Source organism: Stenella coeruleoalba, assembly GCF_951394435.1.
Source record: "Stenella coeruleoalba genome assembly, chromosome: 12".
Classification (NCBI taxonomy): domain Eukaryota; kingdom Metazoa; phylum Chordata; class Mammalia; order Artiodactyla; family Delphinidae; genus Stenella; species Stenella coeruleoalba.
In genome coordinates, this window is record NC_137158.1 from 15,461,340 (window position 1) to 15,488,638 (window position 27,299).

The 27,299-nt window shown below is 34.6% G+C and overlaps 1 protein-coding gene across 3 annotated transcripts in view; it reads right to left on the minus strand.

The window, feature by feature from the left end:
• Positions 1 to 27,299, minus strand: part of PHIP (PHIP subunit of CUL4-Ring ligase complex) — a 129,172-nt gene that overhangs the window by 71,824 nt on the left and 30,049 nt on the right. For all 3 annotated transcript variants that reach the window (XM_079938663.1, XM_079938661.1, XM_079938662.1), the window contains exons 7-13: positions 21,208 to 21,368; positions 7,543 to 7,764; positions 7,161 to 7,261; positions 2,862 to 2,932; positions 1,345 to 1,445; positions 1,208 to 1,248; positions 330 to 428 (exon numbers count right to left, since the gene is read on the minus strand). In XM_079938663.1, coding sequence (XP_079794789.1) covers positions 330 to 428; positions 1,208 to 1,248; positions 1,345 to 1,445; positions 2,862 to 2,932; positions 7,161 to 7,261; positions 7,543 to 7,764; positions 21,208 to 21,368 — 796 coding nt within the window. The remainder of the gene's footprint in view (positions 1 to 329; positions 429 to 1,207; positions 1,249 to 1,344; positions 1,446 to 2,861; positions 2,933 to 7,160; positions 7,262 to 7,542; positions 7,765 to 21,207; positions 21,369 to 27,299) is intronic.

Below are 27,299 nucleotides of genomic sequence, written 5' to 3' on the forward strand. Positions count from 1 at the left end.
CAGACGGAACATTATATGTTCTGCTTTCTGAAAAAAACTAGTAAAACTTGCAGCTATTCTTACAGTACTATCATCCTCCTCTTAACAAAACTGAACTGAAAGGAATCATTAATGCAGCAGGTCTTCTCAAACAGGGCAAAAATTCATTTTATAAAAATCAACATCTTCATCTCCAAAAGCACCTCTAGTTGTTACAGAAAAGTAATCATTTTCACATGGTTTATGATACATACACTTACAGGCTGAGAGTCACACCAACCTGTAATATAGCTTTACAACTTTAAACGTTCTAGCTATATCTACGTAATATTTCAAATTTCATCTCTTACCCTGCTGGACGAGTAGCCATATCCAGCAAAATACTCTTCCATTCTCTTCGTTTAAATTGCCAAATACGTGCTGTCCCATCACGACTGCCACTTACAAACCTGCAAAGGAGCGCACCCCCCAAATAAAAAAATCATATGTGCTCTACCAAAGTGCACTTTCCAATAGAGTTATGTTTTTGAAAATGCTAAAAAAGACAGCATTCATCTTTACTTACACAGCATTCTAATATAATAGAAATTACTCTATCTGATATTCTCTGCAAATCTAAGAATTTCTGAAACTTCATGGGCTTTAAATATTTTAAATACATATACACATTCTAATGTGCACAGCTAGGTCTCACAAATAACATTCAAAAGTGATTCAAGGCCACTATTTATTACCTTAGAAAGAGAATTGATATTTTCCAATGGAAAAACACAGATTTTCCTTTCAACATTAAAGAACCTGACTCATCCTAATCAGGCGTAGAAATATCTTTTTAAAATTTAAAACAAGAACATGAGAAAACTTATACAATGTCATCTAAGCTTATCACCCATAAACAGTTCTGCCTCCAATACTACATTATGATACATTTCCAATCTCTACTAAGTTTCTTTACACTGATATGTATAGAAAATACGTAGGATGGATAAAAGTCCCTATTATTAAAAAAACAGTGGCCAAATAAACCAACATTATTACAGATAAAACATAAAGCCGTGTTCACAGGCATGTGAAGGCTATATTGACTTTTCATTATAACTAGTCAAGATCTTTATTTTAGGTGGCTAATTAATATACAAATCTAACTAAAACCTGACCATAAGAATTGTCTTTATTTCATAATTTAAAAACTGGAATTAAATTTGACAAACAAAAATAATTATTTTACCTGTTACTAGTGTTGGAAAACTGGATACTGTCAACTTTGTCCTATATATAAACAGATGAACAAAAAAGAGGATCCTGAATATAAACCGTTAGACTCATTTAAATTGTACTCATCTAACTCTTTTCAGCAATACTTACAGTATGAAACTCCAATTCTGATATTTTCTCGGGCTGACCTGATCCAAAAAAATAAACCCTAATAATATGATCTGTGCTCCCTGTGGCCAGAAACATTCCACCTGAGGAATAACACCAAACATTTATGAGTGAGACACAATGTCAGAATCTCTGGGAATTAAATAATAAATGCAAGCAACATTATCATAATATATGTTGAATGACTAATATTTCATTCTAAAACTATTCATACTTATCCTAATGTATATAATACATCTAACCTGAAATTAAGAAAGTTTGCTAACATAAGCTTTGCCTGGGAAGAATTTTTCAATATTTATAGAAGCTTTCTTGTAACAAATGATTTCACCAAGTAACTACATAATCATGTTAAAATTATCAGTCACCATTACTAGAAAACATGCCTTTTAATTCTGAAATCCCTCTCTTGCCTCATTTCCCATCTGTTAAAATCCTATCAAATTTTTAGGGCCCAGCACCTTCACTACAGGCTTTACAGACTTGCAATCAAATACGCCTGCTCTCCTCTGAACTCTCACTCAGACTTTGTCCTGTAGCAAATACATTCTACTCTGCATTACAGTTATTTGTATATGCAATTTACTCTCTCTTGGAATCAATACCCTCCCATAGTGCTGAAGACAGTGCTATATATAATTGCATCTAGAGTATTCTGAAGCATATGTAGTGCCTATAATTATGTTACTACTAGAAGTAAAACTGTCTTCATGGCAGTAGCAGTGGAAATCTAGAAGCTAGTAATTAAAGATGTTTAGATATTAGTATGGCAAAAATAGATTCATGTCCTCAGTTTGCAATCTCTTATCTCAGGTACTACTGCTCTCCACAATTATGAAAGGAAAAGAAAAGGTAAAACCGGAAATAAACGTGGAAGGAACTGGTATTAGGAACATTAATTCGTGTTTCATTTTCTCATCAATTCGCTTAAAATCTCCGGATCATAATTTGTTTAAAAAGACTCTAATATCCATTCAAAATGCTGCTACATAAACTCAAAACATAATTGGAATCTTAGCATTGCTATACTGCTACTTTTTAAAGAGCGAATAAGAATAATCTGGAGCAAAGTAATTAATAAAGATGTACAAATATCTATCAACCTATTTTACTTCGCTATGTGTGACTCCAAAATCCATAAAAATATAAAACAGATTTAAAAATACTTTTCTTTCAAAGAGATAACTATTCAAAGATTTATTCTTTAACAGTCGATTTTGAAACTATTTTATCCCTCCTACCAAAGAATTATGGTCTTCTTAAAGAAAAATCTTAATCATTTATACACTCAACCAAATGAGTATATAAGCTAAACTTGAGCAAAGTTCAAATACTTATAAACTAATTTATGATCATCCCCTGGTATGCGCATGAGAATATGATTTATATTACAACAGCAAGTATTTTCCAAAATTTTATGTGTTCCACTAGAACCCTTTAAGTGGAGAATACAACTTATACAACTTTAAGTGGAGAATTAGGAAGAAAAAAAATCTTACCAGCACTGAAAGAAGAACAGATCATTTGAACTCCAGGCCGAGGGCGCTCTGTAAATTTTGCAGGTCTCGGACTGTAATACAAAAAATAACCAATTAAAAATATCTCAAAGGGACCAGCAACACCAGAACTCAGCTGTCTCCAAAAATAACTACAAAAGGACAAAATTAAATAAGAAGCAACAGAGGGCTCCCTTCCTAAAAACAAGTTCAAAATCATTATATGTCATGATCAGCAGGATCTTGTGGAAACTTTAGATACAGGTTTTGCAGAAGCTCCTGATTATACAACAATCCACACATGAAACAAAGCCACTGTCACACCTGGCATGTAGTTATTGGTTACACTCACTTCTAATCATCTAATCCAATTTAACAGGTTCTCAGTTTTACACAGCAGAATAGCAATGCACAAATATATAAGGAAATACAGGTCATTTGTAAACATGAACAAACTAGCAAAATAGGTGCTGTCTCATTGGCATATATACACCATCAATCAATAAACTTTTTCAATATTAGTGTTAATTAAACATCTCCCTCTGTTTACTTTCTATAAAATATGCCCTTTAAGACTCCAAAAATTAAGAATCTTACATTCTAGTGAAAATCTGAAGACTATTTGACTCTCACATCAACTATAATGCTCATTTAAAATAGTGATCTATAGGGCTACCCTGGTGGCACAATGGTTGAGAGTCCACCTGCTGATGTAGGGGACACGGGTTTGTGCCCCGGTCCGGGAAGATCCCACATACCGCAGAGCGGCTGGGCTCGTGAGCCATGGCCGCTGGGCCTGCGCGTCTGGAGCCTGTGCTCCGCAACGGGAGAGGCCACAACAGTGAGAAGCCCGTGTACCACAAAAAAAAAAAAAAAAGTGATCTATAGAAAATAGGTCACACTCAACTATACTTACATTAATTGTATAATTATATTACAGATTATATGTTTTATATTAATGCTATTGACATTAATGCTTAGTGCCAACTATACTAAAGAAAATTAAATTACAGATTTTACCCATACCAGCTCCAATATATGTACAATGTATACGTAATGTTCCAATACAGTGATCATATTTAAAGCCCTTCTTAACATATATTTTGACCAAGTTTTTCCTCAGAATATTAGGAGAGAGAACTAAAAAATAATTAGAGCCTTCAACCAGAGTGCACTGCATAACTTTCACAATCCACAACTACTGAACACAGAACGGTTTCCGTCTTGTGGTCATTTAGGGAAAAAAAGTACAAAATACTTCTGATCTATCAATTATATATTCTGAACAACAGAACACAACAAAAACTATTTTCTAAAATTTTAAAAAATAAATTTGTAAATTTTCTTAATATTCACAGGCTCTGATACAGCTGAGCGTAACTGATATGGAGAAAGAGAAACTTACTAAAACACTTAAAACCTAAACATTTATTCAGATGAAAATTAACTCTAAGTAAATTTATCTGAAACTATAAAGGCAACTAAATGCACTACTTCCATTAGTACCTTGTAGACTGTGGAGCTGCATTTTTATTAAGTTTTGGCACAACTGCTCATACATGTGCCAAACAACCAGTTAGTTAGCACTCATAACCAGAACATGCAAATAATCATACAGATTGTCATTTCAAACGAATGTTAATATTTTTAAAGAGAAAAAAACAGATAAGCAGGTACACATAATTTTTAAATGTACATTTGAGGAAATATTTTGAGACAAGGCCTAGAACTCAAGATTCTCTGAGTTCAGTTCCCAGTTTTGCCACTTATTTGTGTGACCTTAGGCAAGTTAACGTTTCTGTACCTCAGTCTTCTAATCTGTAAAATGGGGGGTAAATATGAGAACATATCTCAGAGTCCCAGAGAGAATTAGATGAGTTTAATGCACATAAAGTGCTTAGTTCTGTGCCCAGCACACTCAGTAAATTATTATTAGCATTATTAGTATTTTAGTAGGTTCAACCAGTTCAAGATGGTCCATCAAGAAATAACTGCTATTTGGTTCGGCCTAGTGGTTAAGAGGAGGTCCTGACAGTGCACTTCCAGTATTTGCCTCAGTTTTCTCTCCTATCTGTCCTGAAGATAATAATTATACCTTCCTCAAAGGGGTGTCATAAGAATTAATGAGATAACAGTTATAGAGTGCCTAATACTAGGCTTGACAGACTAAGTGCTTAATAAAAATTTGTAATCATTATTATCATTTGCACATTTTAGGATTCCAATTCTTTTCTCACATCTGTCTAGGCTTGGACACCTTCCTCCTACTCAGAGATCTCTTGAGCCAGTTTTCGAGTCAACCAGCCACTCAAATTACTCATCTAAGAAGCAGCGTCTTTACTAGTGGGAGTTGTTACCATACACATAAACCCTATATAAAAGTGAATTTATTAAGAGATTTGGGTTTCCAAAACAGATTTCATTTACTGATAGAACTGATTCTTTCAATTAATGCAGACTGGGTTGCTGAAGTCACTTACCCCAAAGATTATTCAAAAGCATTACCGTTCAATACGATTTTTGCCTCTGATTAGTAATTAAGGCCACATTTTTTGGCAGTTATCAACCATGTACACATAAAGAAAGGAAAACAGGCATCTCAAAGTCTGCATGTGAGGAAAATTACTCTTACTTTTATGCCTGAACTCAAGCTAAAAGTTTTCATGGGACAATTATAATAACAAATAGAAAAGAATATTACTTATAAGTAACTAGAAAAAACTTTTATGTCCAAAAATAGGAAAATCACTAAGCAAAGTATGGAACAGCTCAATGGAATATAATGCAGCTATTAAAATTATGTGAAAAAAATTGTTAGGGTAGTGGGTTTATGGGTGAATCTACATAAAGGTTCTGAAAAAAATCATTTATATGGAATACATCACTTCTCACTTCCAAATAAATATTACTGTACTTAGCAATGTAATCCTCCAGAAGCACAAAGTGAGAGCTTAATTTTGTAAACACATTTTTTCTTCCTATGTTGATTCGAAAATTGCTGATCACTTTTTCTTCAAAAACAAGACAGGACAAGACGAAGGTATCAAAATCAGATCATAAGGAGGTAAAGAATACTCAAAGGAGAAAACAATTAACTACTGCTATTGTCCATACTGGAGTGAAACATTTCAACTTTTACCTAAATGCCTACAGAAAGCCTTTACTATTCTAAATATTAAGAATGCAACTAACGTGAAATCAGCCTGCTTTCTCCCAAGAGCCAAGTCTTTGATCACAATCCTTTCTGCAAAAGAAGTACAGTTTGCTGTATTATGCTACCCATGCTGCCACAGCCCCCTAAATGCCCTGCCATAAGAGGCACTATTCAGGAATGTTCACACATATGAGGTTTATCTAAACATTACTGTTTCGAAATAACAAAGACATACACAAATTATTTTATTAAATAACTCAATTTGGGTTGATAGTTTATAAACAGATGTCAGAAACAATTATTGAGATATATCTAATCTAAATGACTTTTTACCTTGAGAGCTCAGAGATGGTCATTTCAACACTATGGAAGCACTGTATGTACTACCTCCCCATTCACAGATTTCCATGGGGTAAATACAGCATTTCTCCCACTATATCCACTTAAGAGGTGGCATGACACAGCACAGAACCAGAGGGCAGGGAACTGTTACAGTCCTGGCCTTGCCATTTTTAAAAACTTTTAACTGTGGGAAAGTTGTTTAACTTTTCTTTGCCTCAGTGTCCTTAATCTAAACATAATATTGTGCAGACAACTTATTTTGATAAACCAAGATATTATTATAGGTGAAAGCACAAATGCAAAATGCTACTATGGGGCAGAGGGAAGGGTGCATCTATCTACCTTGATGTAGTTTAGTGAAAATTTAATGATTGCATTTTCCTAAATTCCCCTAGATCTACAATAAAATCCAGTCTATAGATGCGATAACAGAAATAATTACAATTCTTCTATAGAACTAGGACTCTGAAGATTATGTTCTCAGTACCAAAAGGAGTTACTGATATGTAACTGCAGCATACAAAACAGAAGTGGTAATAAGACAGGTATATTCTGAAAGAGCTAGGGCTAGGAAAAAAGATAAGAGAAAAAAGAAATAAACATGTTAACAAAAATCTTTCTTTAAAGCATGAAAACAAAAAGGAAAGCATAAAAATGAAAGAGGTCAGTGAAGAGACAAAATGAATTTGTTACTTACTCAAGGAGAAAAAAAGTAAAATTATTCCTATTGTTGACTACTTCATACTTTTGTGATTTCAACCATTAAATTATACACATTTATTCTATGAAATAGAAGAGCAACTGACTTTATTTTAAGGGTTCCAGCATCCCACAGCCAAAAACAAATAGTGCCATCTGCCCCAGTAGAAGACAGATATCTCTTTGAGCCACTGCACAATGGTGAGAACTGAAAAACAAAGAAAAAAAAATTTTTACAAGAAGAGTAACACAGTCCAAATAATAAACCCATCTTGACCATACAAACAGCAACTAACACTAACAGTGAGAGAACACTCAGAATTGACGAAGGTCATGGCTACCATGTTATTTAAAGTCCATGTATTTATAAAGAAAAGAGAAATACTCCTTTTTTCATTTTAGTTGGCTTTATACAATGGATTATAAAAGTGACTTCTTAAAATTTACTTTAAATTATAACAAGGATTTTGCAGAGATTAAAATGATTACCTGTAGTGACGTTATAGATGCACTGTGGCCCTGAAGAACAGCCAAAGGCGCGCATGTTCGCAGACACCAGACTCGGATCATTTTATCACAACTTCCAGCTGCTATCATTGTATTCTCATAGTTTACAGCCATGTCTGATATTTCAGCAGCATGGCCTCTTAAAGTAGCTAATAATCTCCCATCATCTGTTGCCCAGATTTTCACAAGACAGTCATCAGAACCCTTAAAATAAAAATGGATATTAATAGAATTAACTCTAAATTTTAATTGGAATTCTTAACACAGATTAAAAAAAATCATATCTGTTACATCCACTTCCCAACAATTATAATTTTAAGTACTAAAAAGTGTTAAATACTTGTGTTATGAATTTTCCTCTACATAAGATTACTTTATTAAATTATTCACTTATAAAGAATACTCGTGTGCCCATCATCTAACAGGAAAAGTAGGATGTTAGCAATAGCTAACATTTACCTATGGTCCCCTTCCCACTACCTATATGGTACCCTCTATATAGAACCTTGTAAAAGAATCTGAACATCTAAAATAACAAAATTATAACTGCAAAACAAATGTAATACACAACAGTGACTAATCCTATCTATGTTAATATAAAAATGAAAGGAAGCATATTTGAGGCTTTTTCTCCTAAGAAGCCAAAATCTATGATACATGAGTTTCCCATCACTGATCTTCAGCTAAATACATTACATATAAAATCACCCGTCAGTTATAAGAAAAAAATTAATTTTATCTGTATGAAGTCAATAAAAAATATATATATATATTACTTGTTTGTTGCAGCAGCATAAGCTCAGGAAGAAAATGTAAAGAATACAGAGTTTCCTATGAATTCCTATATTTACAAATAAACATTTCAATTTCACTTAGCCAAAGCAGCAGTAAGACCTTTTAGACATTTTTTTTGTTCTCTGATTTTCGTTATTCATCCTATAGCTCAAAGTTTACTCTTTTACCAACCTCTATTTCCCCCTAGTTTTTATTATTAAAAAGTTTTAAACATACAAAAAGTAGAGAATATTACCGTTAACCTCATATACCCATTCCCCAGATTCAAAATTTATCAAAAGATTGCAAAGATTGTAGTTTAGAATTCTTTACAATCTTCCAATCTAATTTATTAAAAAATACACACAATTTTATCTGATATTAGAAAGTACTTAGAGGATCTACAAAAGCAAGTGACACAGAGAAGTATCCGCTTCATACTGATGACAGACATAACATATAAATGATCACAAACACAGTATTAACAGCATATGTTAAATGCTGTACCTTAAACCACATTCTGCCAACACTACCTAGAGCACTCTCAATTAACTATAAAACCAGTTCTTCTGACTGACCTTTGAAGCAAATTAAATGGGTTACCAACCACGGAAGACTAGTAATAAAACTTAACTTTGGTGAATTATTCACATTAAAATCTGGTATTCCCATCACGTTCACTTAATCTCAAGCTCTTCATCTATAAAATAAGGAAGTTAAATTGGATGATCTCCAAGGTTCCTTTTTAAAATTCAGTGATTCATGCATTCATTTATCCATTTGCCTTGCGATTAAATATGTGCCAAACACTGGAGATTCAAGGGTGATGAATAAAGACGTAGTATTCCTGTCCTTATGAAGCAAGGCAGAAGAATATAAATGCAATAACATGTCCTAAGTCCTATACTGTTAATCAGTAGAGATCTAAAAGGAGAGCAGTCTGTTTTTCCTCAAACGTGGAGAGGTAGAATCTGGAAAGGAATCCAGAAGCAGTGATGCTTGGACAGTCAATACAATGTAGTAGCTTAAGAGCACAGACTCTAGAGGTCAAGAAAAAAAATGGTTAAAAGATCAATAAGAGAATTTAAAATTACATCAAAAATGTCTCTCTGGGCTTCCCTGGTGGCACAGTGGTTGAGAGTCCGCCTGCCGATGCAGGGGACACGGGTTCGTGCCCCGGTCCGGGAAGATCCCACATGCCACGGAGCGGCTCGGCCCGTGAGCCATGGCCGCTGAGCCTGCACGTCCGGAGCCTGTGCTCCGCAACAGGAGAGGCCACAACAGTGAGAGGCCCACGTACCGCAAAAACAAACAAACAAAACAAAAATGTCTCTCTAACACAAGTCAGTAAAAGAGAAGCAGAAGAACAAAAAAGAGATGGCACAAATAGAAACTATTAGTAAAAAGGCAGAAGTAAATCCAACCGTATCTAGAATTCCATTAAGTGAGAGAATGGGACCTGGTGCAACCACTTTCTACACGTTTGACCTCGGAAGAATTACATGTACCTTCTTTGCCTCATTCTTCTAATCTACACCTACCTCTCATAGGGTTGTCGCAAAAAAGAAATGAGTAAATGAAGGCGGAGCGCCTGGCATAGACTAAAAGCTATATATATACATATTTTTATATACATGTGGACTATCTACTATTACTGCTTTTGTTGCTGGTAGTATTCTTATTCTTACTTTAATAATATTCTTATTATTTTAAAAAGAACAAATACTCCAGATGGCAACTAGAGAGAAAAGTATGATCAAAGGCATGAAAATGTGAGAAGTTCAGGGAACTGCAAGTAGTCTGTAAGCTAACAAAGTGTGAGGTGAAGGCGAGAGGATGAAGTCAGGGAAGAACTGTGCAGGCCCTTTTATGGGATACGAAGGCGTATGGTATGTAATGGGGATCACTTAAGGAGATCAAGCCGGTGAATATCAGGATCAGATTTGTTTTCCAAAGATCATCCTGGCATCAGTATGGATTAGGCAAGAAAGTAGGAGGCCAGATGAAAGTCGTTAAAATAGTACAGGCAGGAGAGAATGGTAATATTGTTATTATAGAAGAGAAGGATCAGAAGAGATGGCTACAATAGGTATTTGGGGGAACAAAAAGGATGAGGATTACATCCCTGCCAACTGTGGGAAATGAAGAAGGAGCCTGTGTGTAGACTGTGATTTCCAGAAAGCTGGTCTACAATACCACCTGGCATTGTAGAAAGAAGTGCACTAGGCACTTGTTGGACAACCAAAAAAGGCTTTAAAACATTCATTCAACCCTCAATTTCTCTAAATTCCACAAATTAAGTCAATTTATTCACCTCATTTGCTTACCTTCTAAAAACTAAGGCAATATTTGCCTCTGACCTACATTCACAACAAAAATAAAATTTTAAGCATGCTAATACAGGCAGAATATATGAAAAGAGTAAAATCATGTCATCTCATTATTTCTTATGTATCTGAATTAAGAGTCTGCTGTATATTCTACTATGGAAGGTGTATCACATATTTTCCATGTTAACAGAAAAAACAAACAAACAAAACCCACACATCTTTTTGACCAAAATGCCAGCTTTCAATGAAAAGGACAGGGGCAACCTGTTATCTAAACTCAGCTTCCAGTGACTTTTCACTAATTAAAATTGAACAAAAAGCCCCACTATATTCTTATTGAGTTTATTAAGTTCACTAATTTAATATTACTTTATAATTCTGCTTTATTTAGACAAGTACTAAAAAACCCCCACAAAATCAAAACTTTTGTTTTAAAAAAACCCACTGTACACAATTCCCCCTAGTGTGTAGTATCCCAACTAACCTTTCTTTTCTTCCATTAAATTGCAGGAGAGAAATTTTTCATCGTACTTTCACTCTCTTCACTATCCTCTTTTATGATATAAAGTAGTATACTGTCCCCAACCCTTATCCCTGCTCACAGAACTCCTGGCAGAATTTCAAACCAAACCCTAAAGCATCCTCAGGCAACTTCTATTTCATCATTCATTACTTGTGATCATTCATCTGTTTTTATGGAAATGTGAAACTAAATATGATTTGACAAAATTCAACTAAGTTCTTTTAAAATGACTATCAGAAATACAAGTACACATAAATAATTGTTTGAAAAGGACTGCAGACAAGAAGAAAAATCAAATTTACTGGGAAAACATTTTTTAAAGCACCATAAATGTGTTTAAGTTGAATGTGGAAGGATGAACTAAACTTTGATAAAACTACTCTTTTTAAAAGACCAAAATGCAGAGAATTTGAACAAATGATCTTTCTTCCCAGAAGCCTACCTCAAATGTTAGTAAAGTCAATAATAAACCGAAGAGTAGGACATTATAAGTTTTCAATCAAAACTTTAAAGACAGTATGGACATTAAAGCAAAAGTAGTGTTATTTAAATGGTGAAAAGAAAGAGATGGACAACACAGGCACAGGGGTCAGCCTTGGCAGGAGGGACACATAGACTCCTAGGCTTCACGAAGGGGGAAGAGGTATGGTGGAGATAGCAATTTTAAAGCAAGCAGCAAAGAAATTAGATGATTCTAACCTTAGCAAGTAAGATAAATATCTGAAGATTATTTCCTTCAAGTGGAGAAGGGGGAAACAAAGAAGGAACCAAAAAAAGGTGAGCAAAGTTTGGAAATGTGGTGGAATTTTAAGAGCAATAAGAAAAAGGGAAAAAACCTGGAAGCAACAGTGAACTTCCTGCTAAAATTATATAGCATGATTTTAGAAAAATATCTCAACTGACAAGTTTTTTAAGCAAAGTTCTAATGCCTAGGGGAAAATGAAGTATTCATTTATTTTCAGTAACATCTAGATGTTGCTGCTAGGACTGGGAATTTGGCAAGGTGAGAAAAGTTGGGAGTACGAAGTGTAAGTGGGAAACTAGAAACAAAAATTAAGCTGGAAAGGTTTTATCTGAGGAAGGTAATAGAAGGTAGGGGTTTTAAATGCCTGTTAGGGAGTTTGAATTTAACCTGGTGAGGAAGCTACTGAAGAATTTTAAGCAGACAAGGCATAGTCACTATAATATTTTAACCACGATAAGTTTTAAGAAATACACGAACTGGTGAAAACTGAAGATGCTTTTATGGCATTCATTTTTTAATCAAATTATAATATTAAGCTAGTGGTTAATGCCAAGCAAATATAAGACAGTAGTGGATCTTAATGTCACTTTTCAATAATGTAAAATTGTCATAATTACCATGAAAGAGTACTCATTAATGTTATCATTTGTCTGTTTACATCAAACCTAGTATAAAGATAACAAAAAGAACAAGGAGCTTTGGCTTACATAAATCCCCAAAAAAATGAGATATACCAAATTTACATTGCTTTCTCTTAAATGTCAAGACATCTCATCAATGCAAAGATAAAGCCAAGAAAGCTGAAAGAGCACCTTATCTCTATCCTGAATAAACAACAATGTAGATATTATTTGTGAAAAGGCTTGATAAAGGGTGGAACTTAAACAAAATTTAGATTTGCCTAAACTTACGAATTTAAAGTACCCTATAAATTTTCTTATTCCACAGCCACACCTAAAGCCACACACACAAAATGATTAAGGCAAGTGCCTTTAAAACTGTCAACATACTCTGTAGCTTAGGACAAGAGGAAGGAAACGGAATCAGACATTTACTCTGAAATCATTATTTCTTTAATACTTTTAAGTAGACTGTTGGCACTAATGACCCTTCCAGCGTACAACTAGATCTCTTACACTGCAGGTAATTCTCATTTTATGTCTATCTAAAAGAGGTTCCTATTTTGTGAATCCCTTTTGGAAACTCAAAGTTTCTTCAAAATAAAAAGTGTGAGAGGCAAATTTCAGATAAATAAAAACAAATGCTGACATTCTCTATAGTTAAGCCCAGGCAATAAATGTATTGTACACATTTGCTTTTGGTATTCTGGTAAAGGAAAAGGAAGTTCGACAGGTCTCTGTGATGTGGCTTTCTACTTTGTCATGCGCTTGGGTATTAAAATGCTCCTTAAAATCTACAAAAAATGTCCTACCTATTGATATGAAAATTTTATGAAACAACTTCAGACACAGGGCCTTCTTCAATCACTTAAATTCTATGTAAAAACTAAAGCAGAACCTAAGGTCAAATTTAAAGTTTCTGGAAGACAAGTTTTAAAGAGCTTAATTGAACTATTTATGTATATATGTATTTATTTATTTAAACTAAAGCTAGAAGATTAGAGGTAATAACTATGTGAACCATTCAATGATGAAGAAAACTACTTTACAGGATGGAACAGTAAGTGACAAAGAATTGTGGACTTCTGTGAGCAGAAAACCGCACACATTTGGAAACAGTACAGCAGGTTGATTCTGCTCAGACGACCTTAAAATTAAAATGTAGATCTGTAAACCTTTCCCTGCTAAAAGAGAAGCATCAATTGAAGAGATCAACCAAAGATTACTACTTTGACATAAAGATAAATTAGGTGATTTTTAATCTTATAGGGTCTTGGAGAACTTGGCAGTCCTTGGCAGAACCAACAAAGATAATTCTCATTTCTTGCTACTGCTGCACAGCTTATGAGTCAGATTTCACCTCTTGATGTCATTAGAACAAACAGAATTAAATGTTAAAACACCGTGTATATGGTTATGCATACTATAATGTCATTTTCTTTTCAAGCTAAAAAGTAGCCTATTCAGGCAGCTAAAAGTGCTTGTAATTTAAATTTAGTTAGTTTTTTTAGTTAGTTTTTTTTGAAAAGAGGCTATTGATTTTCTTTCTTACCCATCTATCAGACCCCTATTTCATTTCCCTTACAAATTACCCTAAACTTCAGTGTCAATCATTTCAACACACCAAATTTTCTCACTCCCTTGTCCACCTAAACCACCAATGACTAACCCTGTATCAATGTAATCATCACTTGCTCTTATCCTGCTCCCAGATGCCAAGTACCATTATGGAAAAGAAGACAAGACAAGGACACTAAATCTGCAACGCTGCAAATTCATAACTCCTGTTTGTTTGGAAGGCTAAGGTTAATCAGCAATCCTTTTCCCCCATTCATCACTCTTTCCTTATCACCAGGTTTGATCACTCATCTCTAGAACCCAGTCCCACTCCCTAACCAAGACTCTTATCAGGTAAAATATTTCACTTTGAAAAGCAGAATCGGTTCATTGTAACCCTAATTATCTATCTTTCTAAGCAGTCCAAATAGACTGCTCTGTATCTATTTCTTCATTTACCTACCCTCCATAAAGACCACTGTACATCAAGTACCTCCTCTTATATCTGTGCTCCTAGTTCCTTACCCTTGACCCAGTTTTTCAAAAATTTACCTTCCTATAAATTACTGTACTCTAGCTCTCCTTTCCATTACTACCAAACTCACTGAATATACAGTATCATCCCTACGCTACCTCCCACATACTTTTAAAAAGTAATTTTGCATTTCAAACTTACAAAAGTTTCAAGAGCAGTACCAATGTCTTCCATCATTCAGATTCATCAACTATTAACAATCCACTGCATCAGCTCCATCACCACCTTTCTTTCCTTTCTCTCCATATAACACACACACACACACACACACACACACACACACACACAACACACACACACACACACACACCCATTAGTCTTTTTCTGCACCAATTAATAGTAGGCTGCAGATCTGACGCCCCGTCACTTCTAAATATCCCAGTGTGCCTTCCTCTAAAACAAAGACACACGTCTACCTAAGTTGGGAAATCAATATTGATAAAACTGCCATCCAATCCACAGGCCCCATTCAAATTCTGTCAACTATCCCGATAATGTTCCCTTTTCCTTTTTGGCCTAGGACCCCATACAGCAACATGTTAAATTTTAGTTGTATTGTCACTTAAGTCTCTTCAATCTGGAGTATTTCCCTGAGGCTTTCTCTGTGTTTCATGTCTTCAGAAGTTCATAAAGAATACAGACCTTACATCTATAGGATGACCCGGAACCTCAGTCTGTCTAATGTTCATTAATGACCAGACCAAGATCATACTGTCTTAGTAGGAATCCCACAGACAAGATGCTGTGTTTTCCTCAGTGTACCACTTCAGAGGATACACAATGTCAACCCATCCCACCACTAGTAAAGTTAATAACTTTGTCTTGTTAATGTTTCCCATGTTTCTCCCCTGGAAAGTTGCACTTTTTCCCCTTTTAATTAATTAACTTGGTATCTTGGGGGAACATATACAAGATTACGGTAAGATCTTCAAACCAGCATCTACCAGTCTTAGCCTCCCGCAATGACACACAAATGAATCAACCACCACTATGACAGTCGCCAAACCACCATTCTTTCTACAATTATCAGTTGGCATTCCACTGTAAATAGGAGTTTTCCCTTCTTTCTCACTTATTTATTTACTTATTTACATCAGTATAACCCACGGATGCCTACTTTAATCAGTGGTCATAAACAACTCAGTCAAGGTCCTATCCGTCCTCATGGAGCTTATTAATAAGAAAATACAATAAAAGCTCATTTAAAAAAATAAGTTTCACACAGTGACAGATATTATAAGAAAAATATAGTAAGGTAATGTGATAGACAATGATGGAATATGAGGAAGGAAGGTAGTCAGGGAAAAGTCGCTAAGAAAGCAGTGTTTGAACAGAACTGCTAAAAAGGAATCAGCCACAGGAATATTTTGGAGAAGACAATTCCAGGCAAAGGGAATAGCCAGTACAAAGGCTCTAGGCCATAAATCGGCTTTGTGAGTTTGAAACACAGAAAAAGACCAGTGTAAATGAAGCACAGTAGAAGAAGGGAATTTGTCTTACAGACATTTTTGTATATATCTTCCCTAACAGAAGTTTCTTACAAGAAAGGACATTATTCACTTCTGTATCTCTAACTGACTGGTTCATTCATTCATCTTTTTGTTGTTTGCCTACTGTATGCACCAGATACTCTGTAAAGCACTGCAGACCTAAAAATGTTTAAGGAAAAGGCTTTGTTGTTAGGAAGCTCACAACTTAATAGAGACAGACGTCTAAACAAATTCACTGCAACACAGAGGACAATACAATACAATAAAAGTATGTTCAGTGGTAATACACCACATTCAGAAAATTGCCTATTTTTTTTAGTTGTCAAGTTTTGAAAGATTAATCTATACCGTCTCTAATTCTTCAATGCCCAAACCTTCCTTTGTGCAGTGCATTGCAATCTCACTTCTACCCCTAAAACTAAAATAAAACATTTTTTCTTAAGTTCATTAATAGCCTTGCCAAATCCAAAAGATGCCTTTCAGTTCTAATTTTACTTTAGGTTTTTCTACCTTTCGTGAAATACTAATCCTTTGGCTTTTAAGACACCACTTCTTTTTCTATTTTTCTCCCGGCCTCTTAGGCAGCTCTTTCTCAGTCTTAATTATTGACTCCTCTCCTCTTCTTTAGTTTGCTTTAAAGTTGAAGTTTCAGCCTTTGTACATTACACATATGAGGTAAAAAAATCAATTTCCATATTCAACGATTCCCCAGTTCAATCTTCTAGCCTAGATCTCTCTCCTGAGCTCTCACAACCTGTTGAGCATTTCTATTTAGCAATCTATATGTATCTCAAATTCAACATGTCCCAACCTTCACAAACTTCTCCACTTGAATCCTTACCACATTAAGTGACACGACTTTCTAACCAGTCACACAAGTTAAAAAACATGTCATTCCATACTATTCCCTCTCAATTCCTCCCTACATTCAAACGAACCTTTTAAATCCTAAAGATTCTATTTTTAATCTGTTAATTCCATCCCTACTTCCACTGTGAATCTTTCATGGATCACTGCTACAACCTTTTCACCAATACCTCCGTATAAAGACTTAGTTTCAATCCATCCTCTACAATAATGCCAAAGAGGTCATTAAAAAGAGAAATTCTGCTCACTCCTCTGTCTAAATCCATCACTTTTGCTCCATGCCCTCAGGAAAGACATCCCTTCATGTCACAAAAGAAACTTAATGATTTTGTCCTCCAACAACATCTCTAGCTCTTGCTTAGCAGTGGTCCATATTTATTCTTTGCCATGTCCAATAATACACAATTGCATGTTAACGTTCTCCCAATGACTGTAAATGCCTTTCCCTAACTCTGGAATACCTAGCTCAGTTGAGGTGTCACTTCTCTAGGAATTTTCTCCTACCATCTCCTACCACACACTGAATTAGGTACCTCTCTCCTATAGTACACCCCAGCATCTTGTGCTGCCTCTAGCAAGCTTATCACATTGTATCAATATTGTGGTTGACTCTCTGTGAACTCTCCAGTGGCAGATACTATGTCTGTCATTTCTATATCCTAAGCTTTTAGAACAGTCCGCCTCCTAAAAGACTGAAGTTCATTAAAGGAGTGCATAAACTCAGTCTTTATAAATTACTGAATTTATATAACCAGTTTATGCTCTTTTGCCTTAATCTGAAGAGGTACATTTTATGTTTCTGAAAAGAGAGGGGAAATCTTTTTGTATGGTCCTCAACATACTTCTATGAGTGAATGGCTTACTACTGAGAGAATTCATTAACTCTGCTTTTCTTTGGCAAATATTATTTGACGCAATGATTCTGAAATCAAGTAAAAAAATTTTAGAAAACTAAGAAAGAGAGAGAATTAGGGAGTAGTCTGACTTGCTAATTATGCTACCTTCCTCCCTGGGTTCTTCTCATTATTCTACTGGGAAATGTCCATTACTAAAATATTCTACTACAAAATACTGGAAATTTTTCCTAACACAGAATTTCACTTATCAATCACAATGATTTCAATCTCGTACAGCATTTATAAATAAGATTTTAGTTAGGTAAGAAAATAAAGTGGAACAAATTCATTTAAATGCATCTATAAAATTAAAAGCAGCAAGTGAAACTTAGTAACTGCTTCCTGTATATCTTGTTCTATACTAACTGCATGCATCATTTCATGCAATCCCACAAAAATCCAGTGGGATTGGTACTACTATTATCTATTTCCCCTCTTTTTTTAACAGCTGAGAACACTGTAGATTAAAAGGGTGAGGTAATCTTTGTAAGCTGCACTGCTAGGAAGTGGTAAAGCTGTGAGTTGAACTAAAAGCCCCCTAATGCCAGAGCTGATGCTGTTAACCACAGGACTATACTGCCTCTAGCTGTGCCTACCCAGAAAGGACTCAAAAGTCCCTTGGAATGAGTCCCTTGGAAAAAGCTTTCAAATATATCTAACACTAGGACTTAATAATAATTGTATAATGTCTTCAGATACTGAATACATAAAAAGGAAATATTGAGCTGTCCATTACTGAATTGTTATTCCAATAAACAACAACAGTGTGTCACTCTCTCACAGGAATCTTTCATTGTTCAGTCATAATCTACTATCCTAAAGTCTTATCCTATCAGTTTTCAAGACTGGTTTTCAAAGCATTAGTTAGTGGCTAATGTGTTCCCAGTGGAATAAAATAACATGAATAGTAAACACATATGTACTCTAACTCGAGGTGATAATCATAAAAATACAAAGAAATTTTAAGTAACAGTGATCTCATATCTTTGCATTTCTTGTCACAAGGCAACATTTTGGAATTTGTAACTGCAAATCACCAGTAAAAAATTACAAATGAGAATATAAGTTTGGCACAATTAGCAGATTATATCACATACATAAAACATCAACATTTTTAGACTCTTGATAAGACCACATAAAATAGTACAGTGATAATTTTCTGCCTTTATTTATGTATCTTCAACTAAAGGAAAACAATCAGAAAATTGCTTCCCTCTTCACATATCATTCAATGCTCTTAAAAGTAGGAATTAAATATCTAGAACAAGGGCTGCAATTTTTTTCTGTACAGGACCAGATAACAATTATCTTAGGTTTTGCAGGCCATACAGTCTCTGTCGTAACTACTCAACTCTGCTGTTGTGGTACAAAAGCAACCACTGAGCGTGCCTGTGTTTGAATAAAATTTTATTTACCAAAAAAAGGTGGCAAGCAGGATTTGACCCACAAGCAGTAGTTTACTAACCCCTGGTTCAGAGTGCTCACCCAACTCTATGCCTATTACTCTACTAAATTCATGAGCCAGCAACAGTGTATTGTCTCACTGCATTTTTTCCCTCAAAAAGTTGTAGGAGATTATGTGTCTAATTCAAATCAACACATACACAGTGCTTCATAAAGTACGACAATCAAATGCTTACCATTTCTCTCATTTTCAAAGAAAGAATTCCCACAAGGTACTTTACAGACATCAAAAATTAAGTAAGAAGTTATATATTTTTTATAATCTCAGTGCAACGGCATAACTTAATACTCACCAAAATGAAGTATAAACACAATGTAATGTGTCTTTCTCATTCTTCCAATTTATTATTATTTTTGAAAGAATCCTTTTGAACATTAGAGATGCCAAAATTACTTTATGTTTTGAGAGCTAAATTTAAATGATAATATACTGAACTCAAAAAGGCTGTAAGTAATTTTCCATTACCATCTGAGAGCAAATTACTGTTGCAGGTATATGAAGGACTTTAGCCAATACAGGGATAACTATTCCCCACTCTAAAAACAATCACCCATCAGAAAATTTTTTAAATTTCAGTTTTATTCTGCTTCACAGAGAACAGCAGAGATAAAAGAGAAGGTGAAAGGGAGAATACTAATGCAGGAAATAATCTGCAAACGTCTGAAGTGGATTCTAGAACCGGGGAAAAGATATGTATGGAAATCCTTTCCCACACCCTGCCATTTAGCTGTTTTATAGAGGACTGGGTGAACGGGTAAAGGAGAGAAAGTAGACATAAATAAATCTCAGTTTACAAGCGTATTTACTTAAAAGAGGAATCTATAATTGTTGTGACTGTATAAAATTCGCAGCTGCTCTCTTCGAAGACAGAGATAGAATTTCCATGTTAACTTCCATTTCCCATTTAAAATTAGGAATCCTGTGAATGAGTGTATACCTTCAGCAGAGTATTTAATATAAGTAGTATTTAATGGTAAGTACAACCATAATAGTGTAGTAAGTATTACCCTTAGTGGATATAATAGTTAAGGCACCTAAAAATAAATTGAAATATTTCCAAAAGGAATTTTCTCCCTTAAAGCTGAAAAGCTCTGTTTTCTCTGTTAATAAAAGAAACAGTAACAAACAAACCTAAGAGACTGAACACATGAGATACATTGAAGAATGAGGTGCTAAGGATAAAAGGTAAAGGGAGAAAATGTTACATATGCTCAGAATTTTTTTTTTTTTTAACCAGAATTTTTTCTATCACTGCTTTAAGGGAAATTTCTCAGAGTCCCCTAATTTGCTTAACACACTTTGGGTGAAATGTCCTTGGTTTAGAATTAAAACTACTGTATGACATTTTTAAAAAGGTCACACTGCATTATTTCATATAATGTTGGAAATTACACTTATCCACGAGGACCATAATATAACTGTAACTGTGCTACAACATGTCTTTCAAGAATGTTCCAAACTTGAAGTCCAACCTTAAGTAAAACCTTCTGTTACAGTAAGCTAATTTACCTGAATTTCTCGTTTTTCATTAAAAGAAAAAACAAAGGTTTTATTTCTAAGTTCAACTTTAAGCAATGTTTCTGCAATTCCATATATGAATTAAGATAATACTTTAAAAACTACTTACAGTGGGCTTCCCTGGTGGCACAGTGGTTGGGAGTCTGCCTGCTGATGCAGGGGACACGGGTTCGTGCCCCGGTCCGGGAGGATCCCACATGCCACAGAGTGGCTGGGCCCATGAGCCATGGCTGCTGAGCCTGCGCGTCCAGAGCCTGTGCTCCGCGGCGGGAGAGGCCCCAACAGTGAGAGGCCCGAGTACCGCAAAAAAAAAAAAAAACTACTTACAGTAAATATCCGTCTGCCAGTTCGATCAAAAGTTACACAGTACACAGACGACAAGTGTCCAAGAATTCTTTTATGCATTTTCATGTGCTGATACACTGCAGTGGGAACCAGTCGCTCAAGCCTGTATTTTCCATTCAGCTTCCTTGAAAACAAAGTATCCGCTACCAAGAAAAGGGGGGGAAATAAGTATAATTCAGAAATTAATTTTCTTAATCATCCTCTTTTATGAATTCACATATTTCAGTTTCTCATATGTTGGTAAAAATAAAGATGCTTTCTAAGGTATACGGCTCCTAGTTAAAAGTCTTCAAAGTAGTCCATAAGAGCCCATTATTTCACCTGAAATAAGTCAGGCACTATTATCTTCACTTTACAAACAAGTAAATTCAGTTAAACGACCTGTCTGAAGTCACAAAGTAAGGCATGAAGCTAGGATTAAAATGGCTAGTGCTTTTTAAAAACCAGAATCACTTTATATGACATTATTTGTTTCAAAGGCCCCTATGAGATAGGTTTTCTTACAAAAGCAGTTAAAACTGGATCCAGTGATTTTTACTTTTCATCAACCAGCAATTCGTGAACACTCTAAATATGACACACTGAATGATGTTTTTAAAAACTCTGCAACAAATGAAGACAGAGGAATAATCTGTTGCATTATTTTAAAAAAATAATTAAACTGGGGATCTTGCCAAAGACCTGCATAATGATTCCTTTTCTAAAACCTAGAGCTCTCTTTTTTCACCTCACCCATTTCAACCATCTTTCAAGACATGACTGAAATTTATCTTCTGTCCCAAAGCCTGAGATGCTGACTCCAGCCCAAAATGTTCTTTTCCATCTAAATTACTACTGTACTTATTTTCTATACCAATAATTATAGACAAAGAAGGCACTCAATAAATACATGTTGACTGATCTGCAGGCACATTATTCACCTGTAGATTATCTTTGACTACAAGGCTTTCTTTCTGACTGTGACTGCCATCTACATTGGACAGAATAAACACTGGTTTCTCACTTAAATTTAGTCCCAAAGAAAACTAAATATATGTACAAAGTACTATTTAACCTAGGTTTAGAGCCTACAATTATGCCCTAAAGTTGATGAAATACGAATATCTCAGACGTATCATAAAGAATCTCAGTGCTTATTATTTTATTTACATACAATAAATGTTTGGCTTACACTACATTTGCAAGCAAAAAGGAAAATCTTGGGGACTGGTGAGGAGATACGTAGAAGAATACTTTGCAGGTTCTAAAGCAATAATAATTCAAGGAATAATTACATTATGCTTATATGTTCTTTTACTACATCAATCATTTTATATTCTGATAGAGTACATCTCTTGCTGTTAACAGCATACAAGTCCTATGATACAATCTATTTCAACATCTGCAATATCTAAGACAAATGTTGAAAGTTGTTAATTAGCATATTTAGGCTTAAACTAGTTATATAATAACAGTGATTCAATAAGTTTCTAATAAACCCTGATACATTTTTCCTTATGCATAGAAATGGCCTGGTGAAAGACATCCTCCTGTGCTTTGGCTCCAAACTGATTTGGAGCAAAGATCACACAAAACCACAGGCATCAACTGTCCTGCCAAACGAGAACTCAAATGATCTTATCCAAACACTAAGGATCAATGAATGACATCTCACTTATTGTCTGTTTTATAAGAAAGTAAGTGATGACATGTAACACAAATGTTGACAGTGCTGCATTACCAAGACGTACTTTAATTCCCTGCATACAAAATTTACAAAATTCTCAAAATATCAAATTTTAAAAAAATATTTAACACTGTTCAGGAATAAAAATGATTATTGGAGATAACCACAAAATCAAAACCATTATTTTAATGATGATCAGGCACTTTTACATATGTCAGATTTTTTTAGATGAATTTGTTATAAACACTATTTATAATTCAGAGTTGATAAAGCAAAAAATACTTCCTTTAAGAGAAAATGTTACTACTCTCTTAAACATAGTTTTTACTGAATCTTTACCTAAACTCGGATTAAATCTTTATTTTCATTTTAAGAATCGACTGAGAAAAGGAACATCCCTTTCGAAAAGTTACTTTACAGTCAACGTTTCAAGTAAAACTTTTCAGAAACAACATTAAGTGAAATACATTTATAGTTAAAACTATATTCCACGCTACCCTATATTTGGTTACCAATTAACTACTAGATATCTATACTATGACTGCATAATAAGGAAAAAGGTACCTAGCAGAGTCCTTGCTCTCAACCAATTTACAAACTTGTACAACAGTACCAAAAGATATGACATACAGTATGTAGAGTTCCCAGGTAATAAGTTGGTGGTTCAAACTTGATACAGGGATTTAGAGAAGAAAATATAAGTATGGTTCAATAGCTGAAGTTCAACTGAGGAGACTGGATTTGAAGATGGCCTGACCAGGTCAAATAGGTAGAGAATTTTTATAAAGGAAGAGAGGAGGATGTTGTAGGACTCCCATGCAATGAACTCACATTTTCTTTTACTATACCATTTGCATAATGTCTTATCTCCCCTACCAGATCTTAAGTACCTTAAGGGCAGAAACTGTCTTCTTTGTATTTCCTACAACTGAGTGTAGAGCCTTTTAAATAAAAAAGTATATAAATGAATCTTAGTTAATAATAAGAAACACAAGATGGTTCAATTAAATTTACAGTTTTATGGCAGAAAGGCAAATGGCAATCATTTACTTTCAAAAGAAACTCTTAATAGACTAATTGGATTTTTGAGTGAAAAGGAAATGTCTCTTGGATTATAGGAACTCCTTAAATTTTATTAAACTAGAACATCAATTTTTAAAACGAGCATGGTTAAACAGATATAAGAGGTCATAAAGGAATAAGTTCTTTATATGACATTATTATACTTTTAACCTTAAATCAAGTAACATGTATGACTTTGGTTTAAAAGTACATTTATTTTCTTAAGCATGGTGATGTGAAATATTGTTAAATTAAGCCTGCCAAAGCAAATCTCTACCTTCTTCACTTAGCAAATTCTTTCTTACCCTCCAGGGCCAGTTTAAATGTCATCTCCTCTATTAAGGAGTGAATCTTAATTTTAAACTTAAAAATTTTAATTTTAAAAGCGACCTAACCAGTTGCCCTATAGTATCACTCCTGTGTTCAAAACTGCAATGTCCTTCCTTCACTTGATTCAGAATAAACACCAAATTCCTTATGCATCAGCCTACCAAGACCCTGCATAATCTTGTCCCCCATTACAACCTCTCTGACCCCTTTACTTGGTCTGCTCCAACCATTCTAATCTCCCCCATTCTTCCAACACATCAGGTATGCTCCTGACTTGGGGTCTTTGCACCCGCTGTTCCCCCCCCCCCCCCCCCGCCAGAAAACTCTTCCCACATAGAGCTAACTCCTTAACCTTCAAATCTGTCCTCAGATGTCTGTCACCTTCTCAATGAAGCAGAACCTGATCAGCCTCTTGAAAATTACAACCCACCCCCAACCACCACCCATTACTCCTGACCCCCCTCTATGTAGCTTAGTATTTGTTCTTTTTCCATCACTTATCACCTTTTATTTGCTAATTACGTTCACTGTTTATTTCCTGCCCCCTCCACTACAACGTAATAAACTCCACATGGGCAGGATTTTTATCTGTTTTGTTCTTTGATTGGCCTAAAAGCTGACAACGGTGGCTGGCACTTCGTTGATAATATATAGTTGGTGGATTTAATAAATTAATTACACATCAATAAAACAATTTGGTTTAGGAAATAAAACAAAAATGGATTTCTTTATTGGACAGATTATAGATTCAAAGTATCTTGAAACAGTTCTTCATTTCAACTGCCCTGCTAAATTTACTTAATTTGGAGGCAAAGGGATAGGTAAAAATATTTACTCAATGTCTTCTGAGGGAACAGACCAGTAAAGTGAAATAAAACTTCCAGAAATCACTGTTATCCATTTGAAGTATTATTCTCTCTGAAGAGAGAAAAGGAGCAAAATTGTGAACAGTGTCATTTGTAGCAAATCACTCAGAACAGTCTTTGAAACAAAGTCTATGTGCACAAGTCTATAGAACTAATTACTGAAGATAAACAAAAGGCCCACGATTTCTTAAAGTCAGGTGTAACTACTGTATATAACTAGATATATCTAGCCAGTAGGGTCTTAACTGTTACTTCTGTGGATACATTCTAGGTAATAAAATGATAAATAAAATTCCCCCACAAGCCATTTCTTCCTAGTTCACACCAAATTATTTTTCAAGAATTGATTTATTTCTTTAATCATAATACTAATAAATACTCAATGTAGAAAATAAGAACATAAAGTCTACATCACTCTACCACCTAAAGCAATCACATAAAATTTTGCAGAGACTTCCCTCATAAACAGCATTTTATAGCTACTCCATATTCCTTAATGAAATAAAAGCTAGGCTTTAAGTTTGACAGACTTGTATTTAAATTTGACACTGTGGAGATTTTAAGCAAGTTATTCTCTCTCTACTTCGACTTCTCAAGTTATACTTCCAGAAACATTTTCCACAAATATACTTGGTTTTCATATTATGCTATTCTGTGACATCTCACGATTTCACACTTACATAGCCAATTCTATCAATATTTTTCTTTTCTTCTGTAACTTGTTCTAGTACTTTAATATGAAGGTTCTTCTATCAGCCAATGGTACAATAAATACCCATTTACTTTTACTTTTATGTGGTTTAAATTTCTCACTTAACTACTTAATGTATTTGGAGTTTTAGTATGTTACTAGGTGAGTCTCTAAAGATTCCCCTCATCAACTATTTGTTCCAGTCTTTTCACTAACTAATCCTTCTCTATTCTATTAAATTATCTTATATACATTTCTGTGCTAGGTTGCTGATGACGTCTATTTATATGCCACTGCCAAAATTTTTAATTTATAATTAATGGCATTTTAGCTTTTATCTGGCTATTCTTCTTCATGTGTCCTTTTAAAAAAATCTTACTCCTGATTTATTATTATCTAATTTGAAGATGACTGAAAAGTTTAAAAAAAAACTAATTTGTTGGAAATATAAGTTTAATTTCATTCACTTATAAACAACTGACATCTGTTTATCCAGGAACACGGTACTTTGGTCCTATAGCTGGGCCGAAATTTTCAATGCAGATGATTTTAGAAAAAGATAAACATAAGCAGATTTACTTCAGTTTTCCTCATTATACAAATCTGTATCATTTGAACCAAGTTTCACGGGGGAAAAAATGGGTAGCTGCCAGAAAAGAGCATCTGCAATAACCTTAGTGACTACATTTCTGAGCATATTAGAAAAATAAGTGACAAAATCTCTGCAAATAAGAAAGAACTAAAGCAGAAATACTATCACCTCCCTCCAAAAGGTTTCCTCCTTCTGACAGGTACTTTTTTTTCTTTCATTTTTTAAAGTTGAAGTATACTTGTTATGCAATATTATATGTCACAGGTGTACAATACAGTGATTCACAATTTTTAAAGGCTATACTCCAGTTAACAGTTATCATAAATATTGGCTATATTCCCTGTGTTGTACAATATATCCTATAACTTACTTTATGCATAAGCTTGTACCTCTTAATTCCTTACCCCTACATTGCCCCTCCCCCTCCCTCTCCCCACTGGTAACCACTAGTTTATTCTATCTGTGAGTCTACTTTTTTTTTGTTATATTCACTAGTTTGTTGAATTATTTTAGATTCCACATATAAGTGACATCATACAGTATCTGTCTTTCTCTGATTTACTTCACTTAGCATAATACCCTCCAAGACCATCCTGCTAAGTACTTTAAAAAATGGAGGAGTTCCCTGGTGGCCCAGTGATTAGGACTCCAATCTCTCACTGCTGAGGGCCCAGGTTCAATCCCTGGTCGGGGAACTAAAATCCCACAAGCCGCATGGCGTGGCCAATCAATCAATCAATAAACAAAAATTGACAAGGGCACATGGTGCAACTGTAATAAATTACCCAAGATCAAAATTAGTCATTGTTAAAAAAGATGAATTGGGAAAAAATACTAAAATTACTATGAATTAACAAAAATGCACAA